Below are 19848 nucleotides of genomic sequence, written 5' to 3'. Positions count from 1 at the left end.
TTACAAATACTTTTCACAACAGGCAGTTTTTGTCTAAAGTCATTACCAAGGAAAATGACTTTTCTCAAGCAAAAAGTACTTTTTGCAAACATCTTTAACAACCTATCAAGGTATAGTTAATGTTTCATCAAGCAAAAACAAAGTAACTTACCCAATAAAATGTATCCATGTATAGAGTTAGGAGTTACGTTGTTTATGCTGTCATCCAATATTGGGATTGTTAGTTTGGTATTGGGTAGGTAGAATAAGCAATGCGCTTTCCTTTGCATGCAGGTTTCAGCAATGACATTATTGTATGTAAACAATTTTCAATTAACAGCTGGTCCATCGAAAAACATTCGAGTTGAAAATTTGAAGAAATATTGAGACTAAAGTTAAAAAAATATTATACTTTAAAAAAATATCAACAATCAAAATATAATAATTAGTATAAAATATATCATATATAGACTGTTTTAATTTTAAAAAATGTTTTACTAATTTCTTTCATTTTATCCATAAAGTTGTTGAAAGGAAAAAAAAATGAAAATACTTGTGTATTTTTTAAGAAAGGCTGGTCAAGAGGTTGGTCAATTACCAAAAATATTGTTAAATTGCTATACTAATCCTAAATGTTGGATTTAATAATAACTATATACTTCAGATTTAATAATAACTATATACTAATCCTAAATGTTGGATTTTATAATTCAATATATACCTCAGATTTATTAATAACAATGTACTAATCAAATTAATCATGATACAATTTATGCTTAGTTCAAATTTTAGTTCGAGTTTTAGTTCGAATTTAAAAAAAAAGAAACAAAACAAAAGTATTCAAAATAGTAAAAAGTAGAAAGCTTCGAAATTCGAAATGTGCATATAAAATAAATCCTAATGACAAATATAACAGTAGTAACATAACAGAAAAATACTTAATGATCTTTCTCTTCTAAAGTCTTTTGCCTAAACAATTATAAAAAGATTTTTAATAAACTATTGAAGGTCTATCTTTTAAGATAAATTAAAAAATTAAACTTGTATGTTACAAACTAAGTTTTATTTTTTAGGTCAAAGTCAAGTAAATCTTCAAACTTTTATTCTTTTACATTTATCTTCTTAATATACAGAAGGAGACGTTTATTAATTTTCGGAAAATTTTCTCACCCACCCCAAGCTCATTATAAGCCTCCCTCCCCCGGTTATTACCTTATATTATACCATATATATATAATAAGTTTTTTTTCTATAATGACAAAAATTTTCTATTGAATTATTTCAACTTTTGTTTTAACTCATAAGGTGTACCTTTTGTATACTAACAAAGTAAAAAATTGACGCAATAATATTCTTATATTATATTTAAAAAACATAAAACTACTTAAGAATACAACAATTAAAATTAAAAATCAAAAATCTTCCCAATAAGGACGCGAAATCGCAACCCTGCCAGCTGCGCCTTGATAAGCCAGGTGCGCCTTAATAAGCCAGCTGCGCCTTAATAATAGGAGATTTTAACACCCACTGCACTACTTCAATCTATATGTGGACAAATAATTAAAATATATAAATATTTTTCACGTCGAAATAAAAATAGTATAATATTAACTTTATTTGTACGCGCGTACAAATAAAGTTCGTATTAAATGACTTCGTATAAAAAAATGCAAAAGTAATCTTATTTTATTATTTTTGCTGAAAAATTTGATTAGCAAACATGCGTATGAATACTGCGCATGCATTTTGGAAGAATAGATATTTTACTTTGGAATCCGGTGCCGTAACTATATCCAAGACCTAAAATTATAGGTAAAAGACCGTAATTTATTGAAAACGGATTTTTTCCGTAACATAACAATGGAAAAAGTCGGATTAATACTACGGAGTTTTTTTACAGTGTATGATTTTTAATGATAGGTTGTATGACTTCAATTATTTACAATCTGCAAGCTTATATTGCTATTATATTGTCTGTCTGTATCATCTTTAAGAAATTTATTGTAAATTTTTTTGTTTTTTATTTAAATATTTTTTTCTTGATGTGATTTATTGATACGTTCGACCGTGGCGCAGTGGTTAGAGCGCTTGCTTTAGAAGCAGGAGATGGAAGTTCGAAACGAGCTGTGGACATATTTTCGCGTCACGGTAAAGAAAGAGGCGTGAACTTGTTAAATGCACTTCCGCGGTGCTCTGTGACTCTGTGTCTTCTTTGGGCACCTAAATAACAAAATAAAAAATTGTAATTCAATTATTTACAACCTGCAAGCCTAAATTGCTGTTATTTTATCTGTCAGGCTATGTTGGCATATGTGAGATAACTATGTATAAAGGAAAAGTAAAGAAGTTTTAGGTTTTTTTGCGATAAAAATGGTCTAGCTTTAAAAAGTATACCAATACTTTTAGATATTTTAGTGTTGATGGCATTTATATAAGCTGTCCATAAAACATTTTCGTCAATAATCACACCAAGAAATTTAATTGTTTGGGTTCTTTCAATTTTTTTGTAGTCAATACTTAGTGTCGGTAGAATTGATGGTAGTTTGTTCTTCTGTTTCTTTGAGTGAAATAAAATATATTTAGTTTTTTGCGCGTTTAATGATAACTTGTTAGCACTGAACCATGTTTTAAGATTTTGAAGTTCAAAGTTTACTTTATCAAAGAGGTCATTGATAGAGGTAGATGAATAGAACAGATTGGTATCATCTGCAAACATAATACAATTGAGATTTGTAGAGGCTTTAGGAAGATCGTTAATGTAGATAAGGAATAATAAAGGTGCAAGAATAGATCCCTGGGGGACACCGCATTTGATTTTTAATAACTCCGTATTAGTGATACCGTCTATAATAACACATTGTTGCCTGTTATTTAAATAATTAGTGAACCATTTATTAGTTTGATTTTTTATACCGTATTTTCTCATTTTTTCGAGCAGAATTTTATGGTTGACATTATCAAAAGCTTTTGTAAGATCGATAAAAACTCCCAATACAAATTTTCCTTCATCAAATGACGAGCTAATGTTGTCCATTAGGTCTAAGGTTGCGTGTTCCGTAGAATGATTAGTTTGAAAGCCGTATTGACATTCACTTAGAATTTTATTGTCTGCTAAATATTTATAAAGTCTGTTGTACATTATTCTTTCCAGGAGTTTGGAAAACACTGGAAGAATTGAGATAGGTCTATAATTGGTTAGCAATGCCGTGTCTCCAGTTTTAAATACAGGTAAAATCTTCGCAATTTTTAATTTGTTCGGAACAACTCCAGTTCTAATTGATGACTTGAAAACATTAAATAAAGGATCTGCTACAATGGATAAAATATCATATAATACATTGCTGGAAATGTCATCGATGCCCTTTGTTCTTTCTGATTGATTTTTTTGCTTCTTCAAATTCCTCCAATTTTAGGTCACTCTCAGAAAATGAACTAGTATGGTCAGTAAAATAGTTATTAAACGAATTGTTCGAGTTGTTTATCTTGGATGCCAGGTTAGGACCGATATTTAAAAAAAACTTATTAAATTTCTCGGAGATAGTTTCTTTATCTGTATACTCAATTCCATTTTCCACAATTCTGGAGGGTAACAATTCGGATTTAGATTCTTTTATTTAAATCTTGTTTTTCTTTTTTTATTGCAAAACACTAACTTTTTTTATTTATTACGTGAAATATTTAACATGTAAATATGCAACAACGTCTTTTTACAGCAGTTCTCGACGAAAAGACCACACGGACTTGCGTACTTTTATATATATATATATATATATATATATATATATATATATATATATATATATATATATATATATATATATATATATATATATATATATATATATATATATATACATATATATATACTATATATATATATATATATATATATATATATATATATATATATATATATATATATATATATACATATATATATACTATATATATATATATATATATATATATATATATATATATATATATATATATATATTTAATATGTAAATATGCAACAACGTCTTTTTACAGCAGTTCTCGACGAAAAGACCACACGGACTTCTACGAGTTTCTGCGTACTTTTATATATATATATATATATATATATATATATATATATATATATATATATATATATACATATATATATACTATATATATATATATATATATATATATATATATATATATATATATATATATATATATACATATATATATACTATATATATATATATATATATATATATATATATATATATATATATATATATATATATATATATATATATATATATACATATATATATACTATATATATATATATATATATATATATATATATATATATATATATATATTTAACATGTAAATATGCAACAACGTCTTTTTACAGCAGTTCTCGACGAAAAGACCACACGGACTTCTACGAGTTTCTGCGTACTTTTATATATATATATATATATATATATATATATATATATATATATATATATATATATATATATATATATATATATATATATTAAAAGTCTTTACTTGCAATTGTTTATATTATTATATTTTAGCTTGTAAATTTTATGAAATATTAACGAAGTGTTTTAAAATGCAATGAAGAAAAAAAATAATGGTGACTGACTTTAGTTGAAAAAAATATAAATCCGGTCAAAAATATTTTTTGAAAAATTAATTTAAAAAAATGAATATTATATAAAACTTTTTTTTACATATTATATTAAGACAAAGTCTTTTATCTATTAAATTTTTTTTTATAAAAAAACATGTTTTCCATCAAAAACAAATTGAACTTTTTCAATATTGGCCGAAATTAGACTAATTTACTCTTTAGTATTAGCGGTTCTTGGTAACATGATCTCACCTTTGAGTTTCCACGTACTATATTATTATAAATAAATCTTCATTGGTACTGTTTTCTCTTATTTTACGTATATTTGTATAAAGAATGTAATGGAGAACAATAATTTTTTTTTTCTTTCTTAGAACTGGTGATTAAAATTGAGAAAAAAGCGGGGGGTAAATATGAGAATATTTGTTGTTGCTTAACTTGTTATTTATGGCAAAAAAATTTAATAGAAAAATAAAATAAAATAATTATTTAATAGTTTACCTTTATTTTTCTACAAAAATATTATAATCAATAAATTAAGGATTGTTTAATTTTAAAAATTGTTTAAATATTCTTTAATAAAACCGTTTTTTTAACTTAGCAAGTTGTCTAATTTTATCTTCAAGCGTTGCCTATATTTATGTTATTAAATACACAATAAATCAACTGTGAAGAATAATATCACGCGGTATTTCAAATTTTCCAGTATAAAAGCAGATTCTTGCTTTTTCTAAAGTAATTGGCAATATGAGGTCAGCGTTTGCAGTTTTGTTTCTTGCATTAATTGCGATAACATACTCCAAAAGTAAGTAAAGATTAAGGGTCATTTGTGAGTAGACCATTAAATATGCAACTTTGTTTTATAATTTTCAATGTAAAAATCTTTTTAATTTTCAAATGTTCTTTTCTCAAATGTTTGCAAAAAATGAACTAATAAAAAAAAAAATACTTAAATAAAAACTTAATTTAAACAATTTAAGTAATTAAATTAAAAAACTACATTAAGATTATGAAGATGTTAAAGAAGAAATAAAAAATGAAGTGGAAAACGAAATTTTAAAAGATCTTGAGGAAGACGTTAACGAGTTTGACGATAACGTTCAGGGTAATAATTTTTTGTTTTTGTTTTAATCAATTCAAATATAATGAACTAAAGTCTTTTAAAAGTATGGATGTAATTTTTATGTCATTATACAGAAGAAGTTAACGATGCACGGCCACTTCGACGCTTTTTTCGCAGGATCCGTGGTAGAAAGTTACTTCCATACGTACCCACTGCTATTAAACTTTGGAATCTTGGAAAAAAATGATGAAGATAATAATTTTTAAAATCTTTTAAAAAGTATATTGTTAAGATGTTTAGAAAAAAGTATTAAATTTAGCTCTTTTTTAATTCTTGTGCTAAGATGTTTGGCATAGCTTCCCAACATGTCTGTTTTTAAGGTCTGACTATATTTTACGTTAGTTGATGCTACAACATTAAATATGCTCTAGGGCCAACTGCATCCGCTGAACAACATTGAATATGCAGTTTAGTCCAGAGCTGGTAGCCAAAAACCCAAACACAAAAGCCCACCCAAAAATCTAACTCAATGGAGTTTTAATTTCAAACTTTTTTTATTTATAATTTTTTCATTCATAAATTAATTTCCATTAACACTCAAGATTTGATCAACAATTGTTCTACTGATAATAGAAGGAGTTTAGCGACGTCATAAACGAAAATTTTATTTTACTTGGAGCAGTAATAATCAAGCTTAAAAATTTAAAACAAAATCATCTAAAAATTTAGTCATCAGAATTTGTGCGCGTGATCTTAAATGTCTGTAAATCTGTACAAGTATTTTAGCTTATACCTTCTGACTGGTTAGACTTATTTAATGCTACAGATGTGGATGGCCTCGATTCTAAAACTGATTTATTGCTAAATACTTCACCCATTAGAGCTTCCTTTTATTTTTCTTTCAGCATTTATACAAATGAATCTTAAATCAATCTATTTTTTAATTGTACACTCTTTCGCAATAATTACATATTACTCTATTTGGTTGATCACTTAATATGGTCATTTCATTCCGCTAGTCTTATTTCTTTCTCTGAATGATACTTTAACATGTTGAAGAACCTTCTGCCTTATATTTTAAATATAGCTAAAATTTTAAAATGATAACTCTGTTTCAAAATAGCTTTATATTAGAAAAAAATGCATTCTGATTGTTAATTAAGCTATTGCATAAGACAACATGCTTTTAAATAACAAAAAACCATTTTTAATTAACTACATATGAACCAAATTTTTTTTCTTAAGACTTAAACCAAACTTTAGCAAAAAACTCAAAAACCCACAAGAAAACCCAGTTGGGTTAAGTTTTTGGTGCAATCCCAGGTTTTTGAATTTCAAAAACCTGGGATTTTGAAAACCCTGCTTTTTAGTGACTTACGAAGTCTAGGTTTTTTAATTGAACATGATACTGATCTTTTTGAAAATACATGTAAGGAGTTAAACAACCTCATCACAAGTGTAAAAAGTGCTGCACCTAAAAAAAAAGTGCTGTACCTAAAGAAAGTTGCTTACCGCTACTACCTAATAAAATTTAAAAAACATCTAAAACGAAAAGCATTAAATATCGTTAGCTATCATGGTAGCTTATGATATTTTTTATATGCTAAGCATCTAAAAAAAAGTGTAGGCAATTTAAACGTGTTGTGAGAAAAAGAAAAATTCTTGGAAACTTCTAAAATTGAAGTAATGTTGAAACCAGTGAAAAAAGTAATTTAGATACTGTTATAAATATTGACTTGATGGACTAGAAAAACTTGTTAGAGTTTTCAGATAACAACATTATCATTTTCAGTGATAAGAAAAATGCAACTGAAAAGCAGAAAGCAACTGCATAAGTAAAATTAATCTTGGTAAAACTTTTCAGATATATTTTCAGATATAAATATATTTCAAAATATGATGAAATTCAAAGAAGTAAGTGGCCTTCAAGACACCGTGCTTGGACAAAATCTTGCTTTTAGTACGCACATGATTAAATCTTTTGTTCGCGTTTTGTTTAAGGGTTGTAATCACTGGGTAGCAATTTCAACATATGTTTGTAAATTTGGTAAGGATTTTTTGATGAACAGCTTTTTTCATGATAAAGTTGCAAGTCACACAGTACAGCAGATATATGCCATCATGAAATGCACACATGACAAGTTAACTGCTTGTGTATTACCAACAGCAGTCAAAAGCTGAGGATTATGATGTCTTTTTCACTGTGTTTATATATCATATTGTAAGTATGAAAACAAAACTAGACAATGTAACATTTTCTGAGGACACTTATGCTACATTGCATTCGACCTCAACCAAAACAGTTCAATAAAAAGAAATTTTTATTGAACTGTTTTGCAGTTGTAATATAATCTCGTAGAAAATTGAAAAAAAAATACATAAATGGCGCGACGTAATCTGTGTAAACAGTGGTTTCACAGAATAGGCGAAAACATTGTTGATTTTGTCTATTTTAGATAGAACCGTAGATCACCATGGTTTTTTTTATTGTTGTACAAGTACAATTTTATGATTATTTGTCGTATTAAATAATAGTATTCTTTACAATAAAACAGAGTTTTCTTTTAATTTCAACGACCTTATTTAATATATTTTAGTTCTTTATCCTAACGAAATGAATTAATTTGTTTTTGAGTTTTTAAAGAGCTTTACTTTTTCACTTATGTATCCTCATTGATTAAAATTGAATATGTTCAATTTTTATATGTAGTGTCTATGTTACTTAGAAATTTAGATCTTAAAACTTTGGGTTATGCAGTTATATTGTTATATAAAATAGTTATATTTATTCATATTTTACTTCAGTTGTTTTATTACTATTTAGGGCCGTAAGAACAAAAATTATTTGGGAGGGGGGGGGGCAGTACTACCCCGAAATAATTTTAAGGACCTCTTTTTTTTTTTAGTCATTTTTTCCAACAATTTCTTCAAAATTGTTTATTTAAAAAATTATTGGGGGGGGGGGGCTAATGGCCCTGCTGCCCACCCGTTTGCCACGGGCCTGCTGTTCTGCTATTTTGTTTTAGTATGCTTTATGTAGAAATATGGTTTTAATTAAGTAAACTTTTGTGATTTGAAATTTTCTTTATTGATCATTAGCTTACAGATAAGGAAAAGTAATCGAATGCAACAAAAAAAAAGGCAAGAACAACTTCGTTTAGTGGTAATATTACAAAACTAGTTATTGCTTTTTGTCATGCTATTTTATGTTATAACATTGTTTTTTTATGATAATAATTTAAAGTATAGCCAGAAGTACAACTGTAATTTTATACTAAATGTACAAATTTTACTACATTAGTCAAAAGTACAATACTATTTTCATACTAAAAGTGCCAATATTACAATATAAGTCAAAAGTACGGCACTAAATTTATATTGAAAATGTAAGTCTTATTATAGAAGTGTTATAATACAAGAACAAACGTTAAGGTTTCCATATATTTGAAATTTTCGTACGACAATTTGTACCTTGCAAGATTGTTTTATTGTTTTTCCATTAGTGTTGCAGAAATTTTGTTAAGTCCCTACGACGAATCGTCGCGTTGGTTTGAAATGCTCCAACTGACATTTTTTCAAAAATTGAGATTATGACTTTATTAGACTATTTGTATCATGACAAACAAAATAAACTTAAATTTGCGGCAATCTAGCGTAAATTAGGCGAACAACCAATGTGTCAAAGTTCTATCTGCAGGTTTAGTTAACTAATATTTAGTATGGCAAGGCTCCAACTAACAGGTTAGGGTAAACTCTAATTTCAGACTATTCAAAATTTTTCTCAGTTAAATATATTTTGATAGAAATTTTCATGTTCATCAAAAATCATATAAAAACATTGGTCTCAATATCAATGCATAGTGTTCTAGTTTGACGTTGATGTAAAATAAAAAGTCACAAAAGCGCTAATTGGGTGTGGCGGAAAAGTGTCGCAAAATTTTTATTGTCGCAAATTTGATTGTCGAAAATATGAAAAAGGAATAGTGTCGCAAGTTGTCGCATGATTGATTGTTGAATAACAGAATAAGGAATAATGTCGCAAATGAATTTAATGAATAGTGCCGAAAATAGAAAAAGGAATAATGTCACAAAGAAATTTAAGGAATAGTGTCGAAAACAAAAAAAACACGGAGTAGTGACACAAATGAGTTTAAGGTATTACCTTTCATTTTCAAATAACTTGATATTTTTTTGGTTTTAAGGTATTAGATAATTTTTGAGGATTTTTAAAGACCTTTTGTTGCCCATGATTATTCCTAAACTTTTGTTTTTTTTAAATGTTATTTTTTTTTTATTTTAGGTTACTTAGGTGCTCCCAGAGGTCCTTACGGTCTCATCAAGGAGCACCGCGGGAGGTCATTTAACTAGAAATTCACGCCTCCTTCCTTACCAATGCCACTTATTAGGCTGGAGCCGGCGTCGAACCCTGGATCTCTGCTCTTTTTGGGAAGTTTTTATCATAAACTTTAAATAAATGTTCCTTAAATAATAAAACATTTGTATCGTTTTTATCATTTGTATTGAGCGTTAGATAACAACCTGTTTTTCCTGTACTACTGAATTAGTATTATTACTTGAGGGGTTCAGTGAAAAAACGGATTATTATAAAAATTTCCCGGATTACCACTGCCTATTATACATCGAGTATGTAGTTTGTTGTTGAAAAAGTACAGAACCCCAAAACCCATCCAAAAGTGCTGCTACCCAATCCACCCACTAAAGCCGGCACTGCTGCTATTTATAATCATAGTTACTTTAACAGAAAATAAACTTTGAATTGTGGAAAAGTTGCCTTCACACAATCAACATGGCAAAGGACTAACAAAACATACCAAATACTACCAAAAAAAGTAATACTTAAAACTACTCTATGTAAACAAACAATAAAAAGTCATCAAAAAATAAGGGGGGGGGGATAGAATGGCCCCTTGGCCCCACGTTGTCGTGGCTCATTTACTCAAGTCTTTTAAAAAAAGAAGGCCAAAGAAAAATATTATTATTTGGAAAAATTCATAGATGTTAATTTGGTCTTGGAAAAAAAAAAAAAAAGTTAATTCAACTTTAAAAAAGGTATTATTTGTGCCTATGTCTCATATAGAATTAGAACTAAGAAGGGGTTTCTTATTCTATATGTCTCATATAGAATAAGAAACCCCTATAATTTTAATTACCTGTTATCTTCTCAAAAAAAAAATTATTGCTATTTAAGTTAATTGTATAAACATTATAATATTTATCTATTTAGTAAAAAAATAGAAATTAAAAAAATGTTTTAAAAACAATAAATGTTTTACAATTAAATAGTTCTAAACTTTGTGTTCTTATATATATTTATTGTAGACTGTGTTATAAATAAATGCAGACTGAGTTATAAATAAAAAAGATTTTAAAATGTTTTAAAAAGAATTTTAAAAGTACTGTAAATTAAGATAGTAATGTTAGAACTGAAACTATTTTTTAAGAGAAAAAGCAAAGTGTGATTAACTTGGCAGCATATTATTCAACAACCAAACAACAATACTGAGTATTATGAGCTGAACCAATAGTGGACCATACCGGAAAGCACTTTCCTAGTACCTTTTGCAAGATATTGAATGTTGTGGCAGAGTATAATTGACATGAGCAACTTAGTTATTTGGTCTGATTGCAGCGTACCTAAAATCGGAACAGTATAATATCAAATAGTGTGTTACATTACAAAATATTACTTCCTAGTTATTTATGTTACTACAAATATTTATGTTACTACAAAATACTTACTCTTTCGTCATTAATGTGTCTAGAAAGTGGATCATGCGCATAATTAAACTGAAAAATTCACAAGGATAGCTGGCTTTTATAGTCCACTTGAATTGATAAGGACCCTAAAACCAATTAACGGAAAAAATCCCTATCAGTATTAATACGTTATTCAAATCAATCCACAAGACTTAAAGATCTTCTTGTTTAACAGCAAAGTTGTTTAACTACAAGTTCGCCCCATTTTCTAAAATTGCTGTGCCAAAATTATCTATCCATGAACCTATGACTTGTGCTAATGTCAAATTTAATCAAAAAACCTCACAGAAAAAATTCTGGCAATAGCCAATCAACTTCCAGAGTTTTGAATGTTAAACAACAGATTTAAACTTGCATAATTTACTATAGTATAACTTTAATGTTTCTAACTACTGTTATAACCGCAGTTAGAACCTTGTTTAGCGAAGATATGACTATTTGACTATGACAAGGTTCTAACTGCATTTTGGGAGTATTTATTTTTCATTGAAGAGGGAAGCATTTTTTAGTTACAAATATTGAAAATAAAGGCTTATGTTATCATGGGTGAAAAATATTATCGATTGATACTGATAAATTTTTATGGTAGGAACATAATAATTTTTGACATCGATCTACTCTAAACTACTCACGGATCAGTTAGAACCTTGTCAAACCAGTTTGAGTTTTTATCGTTTTTTATCGTTGAGTTTTTATCGTTTAAAAAACTTATTAACTTAAACCTATAAACGATAAAAACTCAAACAAGTTTGAGTTTTTATCGTTTAAAGGTTTGAGTTAATAAGTTTTTTATTGTTGTTGTTGTTGTTGCGGAAAACATAATAGTATTTATTTCAAACAAAAAGTGGCTAAAAATTTGATTATTTAATGATAAGTTTTGTTAATAACGAATTATTATATTCTAATAATTAGTTCTAATTGTCAGGCTGGTATTTTTTTTCACCTACTTAATGTTATTTTTTTGAGCTAATTTAAAGTGCTCATATAACCAAGAGATCTGGGTAATATGAGCACTTTTGCTACTTTTTCGGGCGCCCAAATATCTTAGTGGATCATGAGTAGGGATCCCTAAAAATTGTTTATTCGCAAAAATTTTGGATCCAGCATAATAATTTTTGAAAATATTCCAATTTTTGTTTAAGATGCTCATATTACCCTAATCTACCCTATCTATATACACATTACGTATATATACTTATATATATACGTATATAAACTTGTACATATACGTTTCATCCATATAGGTGGTATTGTGTTTATATTTCAGTAGTCCACCAACTAATTGCCTTGTGGACTGCCTGACAATAATTACATGGAAATATTTACGAAGTTTTTTCTATGCTTTTCAAGTCGAGAAACTGAGCACAGCAAGAATAAGCGAGTTGAGAAAAGTAAGATTATGTAAAAAGCAAAAGCGAAAATTTAAAAAAAAAATAGTTTGGGTCTTTCAAAAAGTATAAGGTTTTTTGATGTAATTCAAAAATTGATTTAACTGATTTTCTAGTTTTATGTTTCCATTATCTCTTATTTCTTTAGTTTCATTTAAAAAAGAGTTTAGTTAATTGTTTTCTTTCGCAATTATTCGTGTTCGATCTGAAGTATTTTTTTAATTTTAAATGCTTTTAAAAGGCTTCTTCTTGCGCTTATACTTTTATCTCATTGGTATAGAATGACATAATAAAAAAGCTCGTCAAGCAATAAAGTACCAATATAAAATTTTGGCGCGTTTTCAATAAAACTAAAAAGATAAAAGTGTTTCTAAAAGGTTTACTGCTAAGGTAAATCTTATTTAGCAAAGATATTTTTGTATTTAATTAAGGTTGTACTTTTTCGCAACTATATATCAGAGAGTTTATCTATCTTTCATACACTGGGGACAAAGGCTTTATAGTTTGAATGGCTTTATATTTTATTTCGTTTGCTTTGTTGTTATTATTTCTTTTGAATATGTTTTGAAAGATGAGGGACCATTCCTTTGAGGAGGTTGCCGTCATAAAAATGTTGTGATAAAAATGTTTTCTCCTTGATTAGTATTCTATAACTATTGAAAATATGCGTCGCAGCGTCTTTCCGTGTACCTGTTAGGGGGTGATTAAATATTTTTGCGACCCAAGTTAGCTGGATGGATTTTAGTTTTTCGCCTACATCTATAATGTTTAAGCCTCATCAAACCAAAAAGTTTATAAACGTTTTGGTTTGTTTTAATTGAGCTGCTGCTTCAGAGAAAATTCTCAACAATTTTTTTAATATATTTGATAATTCAATCGTTGGGTATTGGTGACGTAAAAGCTAAGTGCAAAAGGTCACTCGAGAGTATTTGATTAATAATAATTCTTTTTCCGTCGACTCAACGTTATATTTTACGTTGGCACAGCGTTATATATTACATTTGCAAAATGTTTTATTTTAAGTTTATTCAACTTTATATTTTACGTTTGCACAACGTTATGTTTAAATTTTATCGGAATTAAATTTATTTGATTTTTTATTTTACATCGAATCAATGTGGGGTTATACACATTTAGTCAACGTTGATCCATATACATTGAATATACGTTGATCCGTATACACTAAGTCGACGTTGGGTTTAGATCGGAAAAACAACCAACTTTTAAAATGCTTTTACATAAGTTGGACAAATCTAATTTTGCTAACAAATTTTTAATCACGTTGCTATTAAGTTTTAACTAATATAAATATAATAAAGCTAACATTTGATCAACGTTGTATTTGCATCGGAGAAAACAGCCGACGTTACCGATGTGTTTATATACGTTGGACCAACGTAAGTTGTTTTAGCTGGGTAGCTAAAGTACGGGTCATGATAAATGAACATTTCTATACTAATTCTTTATATGGTCATTTTACTTCAATATTTTTTAATAAAAGGTAAAAATAACTATTCATATAAAAATCTAGGTTTTATGTTAACGTTTCTTACTTTAAAACTTCTTATAATAAACGCTGGGAGAAGGAACACATAATAGTTTTTTTTTTTTTTGTTGCTCTTTTCCGCCCACTTAGACCTTGATATAAACCTGTCCCTGTTTATTTATTTCTAAATAAAAAATTTGAATGTAATGTCTAAGGAGCTTCAATGTTGTGACAGGGGCGGAGAGTGGGGGGATGGGAGACGTAAGCAAGACGTAACTTGTGGACAAAGAGTAGTTAGGAGCCCTTTTAGCTTACTTTTAGAAAGGAGCCTCCTCCATCAATTCCAACTGAAACTGCTGAGACTTTGGCAATGAACCACCTGGCATGATTGCTTATTTTCTGCCAGAGATATGCTGCTAACAATAAACTGATCATGAAGCTTTTGGCCAGCTTGAACACCACCAATCTTACGGGACTAATTTGATTCAGGGCTGAGCCAAGTTTTCGCATTCCATTGTTGGACAGTCCAGTATTCTGCTGTATTTAAACCATATTTTCCGTTGTAAGAGATTTTTTAAAGAATTACTGAGCTGATGATGGACCTAAACAAAAAAAATAGAAAGTTCAAAATCAACCAAGTGATTAAACTAGATAAAGATTTGATAATTTAATTTAGATCAAAATGTAATAAAAATATTTTTTAAGTAAATTAAATTAGAATCAATTAAAAATATTGAAGGAGTATTTTTAATTTACTTTAATTTTGCCTCTCCCTATTTAGCCCTATTAAAATATTTGATTCAAACAAGTTCAAACGTTTTTTTAAATTAAATTTACAATATCAAATCAGCACAGTATACCTCTTCTCATAGACAACATCTTTCCACTTGGTTGACTAAGCCTGATGGTTCCATTTGGAGAGACACTTTTAGAAGCCAACACTACTGATGCAACTTGCTCTGCTCCTACGAGATCTGAAGCTGCAATTTTCCTCAGATTTTTATGGCGATTTCCGACAGTGCAGCTGTGAGAAAGCCCACATCCAATAATTGACAAGCCTTTTGTGCAACGTTTTTCAGCACTTTGAGAAGCCTGCTATGGGGGTTTGGGCTATGAGTCTTGGAATTTGATAAATGGATGCTTTTTTTTCCCTTGAGCTTGTCAACTTGGCAGAGTTAACACTCACAAACATTAAAAAAAAGAGTTGCAGGTTTGATTAAAGTTGTCTCAAAGTGGTAAAGTTTTGGCACAACGGTTGTTTTCCTATCACAAAGCTTTCCAACCTGAGATCGGCATGAGATACAAGATCCCAAAGGCACTCTCTCATCATTGAAATTGAGATCTTTCTGGATTAGTTGAAGGATTTTTGATTTGTAGTTTTCGGTCTGCTCTTGGACACCTTTTATTCATGCAAATGACACAAACAGATTTTATGCATTCTTCATGGGTCTTTGCAAACGTTGGCATCTTCAAACTTAACAAATATGTTAACAAAAACCTTGTTTACAATTTTCTTTGTTTTGTACAACTGCCTCTTCCGGAAAAAAATAAGAAAACTTAGATATTTGATTGGCAACATTTCTTATTTTATTAATTTTTTTCACAGAGCATATTAACCGTATAAAATTAGCACTGACAAAGTCCGAATTTAGATCATTTAGTTTATAAATACTTAAAGATACAAATTTCCATTTGGATGTTAATGAGGGATTTCAAAACACCTCAATATGAACACCCATAGACATGTACTATTATCAACTAAAAGAATTTTCATAGGGTATTTCATTGATATTAGGACCCCAAATCTACAAACCGTGATATATATATATATATATATATATATATATATATATATATATATATATATATATATATATATATATATATATACATATATATATATATATATATATATATATATATATATATATATATATATATATATATATATATATATATATATATATATATATATATATATATATACAGTATTGGACAAAACATTTGCAACCAACATCGAACAATGCTAAAAAGTGTTCCTAATTTTACAGGTCTTAAAAACGATACGAACTATACTACCACAGCAAACAGTTCAGGAGTCTGGAGTCATGGCATGCCATGATATGAACAATCAGCTGACAGGTGACAGCACACAGGCAAAATTTCGTTGATAAGTGCCGCTTTGCAGCGGACAAAACAAGTGCAACTTTTTTGGTTTGTTTCATTTTCTTAAGTCTGGTCCGTGTCAACGTCACGGAAGTTTTTTAATAATTAAAGGAAGTATCCAGAAGTTTTTAGAAGTTTCCAGAAGCATGCAGAAGCTTCCAGAAGTTTCCAGAAGAAGCATCTGGAAGCATCCAGTAGCATCAAGAAACATCCAGAAACATTCAGAAGCATCCAGACGCATCCAGAAGCTTCCAGAAGCATCGAAAAGAAGCATCTAGAATCTTCCAGAACAGGTTCACACAGGTTCATTTTACTATATAAGAGACATGCAAATCGACATGTAATTCAGTCAGTATATGGAAGTCAATCAGTCAGTATTATCAAAACAGTTTATCGAAGTGAGTTTTATCAAAGTGTTTTATCGAAGAACATCAATAGAAAAAGTGAAATACAACAAGTGTTTCATTACATCAATACAGTCCAACGAAGACGTTGTGTTCCACAGAGCATTATTGTATCATCACAAGGTAAATGTAACGCGGTAAGCCTTGAGAAGCGTGATTATTTTTTTAAATTATTTTTATGACTTCAAGAAATAAATTGGAAAATTGGAACTAAGAAAGAAAATTGGCGATTACGTAAGGGGAATGTCACAAAAAAGTATTTGTGATAAATATTGCGTGAAAAAATGGACCGGGTCAAGACTATGTTCCAAATATCGTTCTACGGGGAAGTTGGCAGCAGATAACAAAGGTGGAAGACCGCGTTCCACCACTTCTAGAGAGTATTCTATGATCGTCAGATCCGTCAAGAAGGATCCCTGGATATCATCAGTCGAGATACAAAAGCAATTAGAGCTGCCTGTATCGGACCAAACAATCAGACGATGAGCTGTTGAAGCCGGATTGTTTTCTCGACGCCCTGCAAAGAAACCGCTGATTTCACTAAAAAACTAGAAGAAAAGACTCCTGTTTGCTACATCTCATATTGACTGGAATGTGCAGAAATGGCGAATTGTCCTGTTCAGTGATGAATCGAAGTTCAACATCATTGGGAACGATGGCATTTGCCGTGTACGTCGACCGGCCGGAAAACGCCTCGATTTACGTTACTGCCATAAGACCGTCAAGCATGGTGGAGGCAATGTAATGGTCTGGGGGTATTTTTCTGCTAACGGTCTACGTCCAATACATCGAAACGATGAAATAATGGACCGTTTTATGTATAAAAATATCCTGAAAGATGTTATGATACCTCATGCTGAATGGAATATGCCAATAAAATGGGTTTTTCTGCAAGACAACGATCCGAAACACGCTACAAAAGTAGTCAAGCAGTGTGTTTCGGATCAGTAGTTTCAAGACAACCACCTATCGGTGATGGATTGGCCGCCTCAATCTCCGGATCTCAACCCTATCGAGAACCTGTGGGAGATCGTCAACCGTAGAATTAATCGTGAAGGTGTTCGTACTAAGGATCAACTGTTTGAACAAATCCAAAAGGCCTGGGCAGCGATTACGCAAAGTTTCATTGGTAACCTGATCGAATCTATGCCTCGAAGATGCAAGGCTGTGATCGACAACAAAGGATTCGCCACAAAATATTGATACCGAAATACAGCTTGGTCAACATTTTGTCGAGTTGCACTTGTTTTGTCCGGAAAGAAATCAACTTTTTTTAATACTTTTGATTAATTTATTAATTTTCGTGTACAAACAATGAACTTTGTGATGAATAAAACTTGAAGAGCTTTATCTCTAAACTGTTACATAGTTATTTCTCTAAATTGAAAAAATGCAGCACTTTTATATAAAGAACCTAAACTAGCATTATTTGGTTGCACTCGTTTTGTCCGATACTGTATATATGTATATATATATATATATATATATATATATATATATATATATATATATATATATATATATATATATATATATATATATATATATATATATATATATATACAGCATCAAGTTTAGTTACATAAACAAATCAAAGTGTAACAATGATTTGATTTTTCTTTTTATTATACTTAACCCTATAAATATTTCACACTTTTCATTTTTTACAATTTTAAAAATTAACATTAATTAGACTTTTTATGTTGTTGTTTTTTTTAATTTGAATGGTTTTACCTTGATTATCTTAAGACGCTTGGTCAGATCTAGATTTTCCATGGCATGTTTAAGATGCCGACATTTGTCTTGACTATTTGGCATGTAGTTTAGTTGCGATAGCAAGATAGCCCTATCTGGTCAAAGAAGAATCTATCTCTATCTGGTCAATCTATCTCCATCTAACTTATCTGGTCAAAGAAAGTCTATGCAGTAAAATTCCTATTGCTTCAGTGAGAATCCGATATTTGAAGGGTTATACATCATTTAGAAAAGATCGGTCTGTAGAAAAACGTGGTGGAGGCGTACTCTCGAGTTCTGAATACAAGGGGAGGGGGGAGAAAATTATAGTCCAGATCTAATAAAAAAGGCAGAATTAAAAAATAAAGACAAAGATTCGACAATTTTAAAGAATACTTTGATCTCAATGGCTGATTCAACTGCGTGCACACCAGCCAAGTTCAGACTATGAGCGCTACAGAGAACGTACAGAGCTTCTGAATAATTTTGCTTCATTAAAGCTTGAGCTTTTTTTTTTTTTTTTTTTTTTTCTTTTATTTAGCCGTACAAATATTTACAAGTTCTGTGTTTTATTATAAAAATGAAAACATAAAGGTTAATTTATAATCAGAAGACACTATATATACATATATATATATATATATATATATATATATATATATATATATATATATATATATATATACACATATACATATATGTATATATACACATACACACACACACATATATACATATACACACACATACACACATATACACACCCATACACATATACACACACACACACACATACACATACATACTTTTTCATAATATAATTGTATATAATGTATATAATTAAAGACTTTAGACCTTTTCAGACAAACAAAGCATGTACTAATAGATAATTTTCAAATATAAAAATTTTTATAGATAGATTTAAAAAAAAATTTCTGTTTTTTCATTATTTAAAAGTAATAGTTTTAGCTTTTGTTTAAACTGTTCAAGAGTTGTAAGTGTTTTAATATCATTACTAATTATCTTATTTTATACATTAGGTCCTCTAATAGTTATTGAGAACTTGGTTGACTCATATATAGTTTTGGGTTGTACAAAGTTGTTACTTGAATATTTAGTCATGTATTTGTGTTGAATTTTATTAAATAATGGTTTGAAGATATTTGGTATTGTATTATTATTAGTTTTATACATAAAATTTAGCAAATGATATATATTTATTT

General features: G+C 28.9%; 1 protein-coding gene across 1 annotated transcript; it reads left to right on the top strand.

Moving 5' to 3' along the window:
• Window positions 1–5252: 5252 nt before the first annotated feature.
• On the top strand, window positions 5253–5987 carry LOC136074882 (uncharacterized). The gene is made up of 3 exons (XM_065787107.1): window positions 5253–5411; window positions 5613–5711; window positions 5804–5987. The coding sequence occupies exons 1-3, from the start codon at window positions 5354–5356 to the stop codon at window positions 5914–5916; spliced, it is 270 nt and encodes an 89-aa protein (XP_065643179.1). The 5' UTR covers window positions 5253–5353; the 3' UTR covers window positions 5917–5987.
• Window positions 5988–19848: the final 13861 nt, after the last annotated feature.

This window comes from Hydra vulgaris, chromosome 01, assembly GCF_038396675.1.
Source record: "Hydra vulgaris chromosome 01, alternate assembly HydraT2T_AEP".
Lineage (NCBI taxonomy): Eukaryota > Metazoa > Cnidaria > Hydrozoa > Anthoathecata > Hydridae > Hydra > Hydra vulgaris.
Note: the sequence above shows the minus strand (reverse complement) of the source record. Positions and strands in the feature narration are given on the sequence as shown.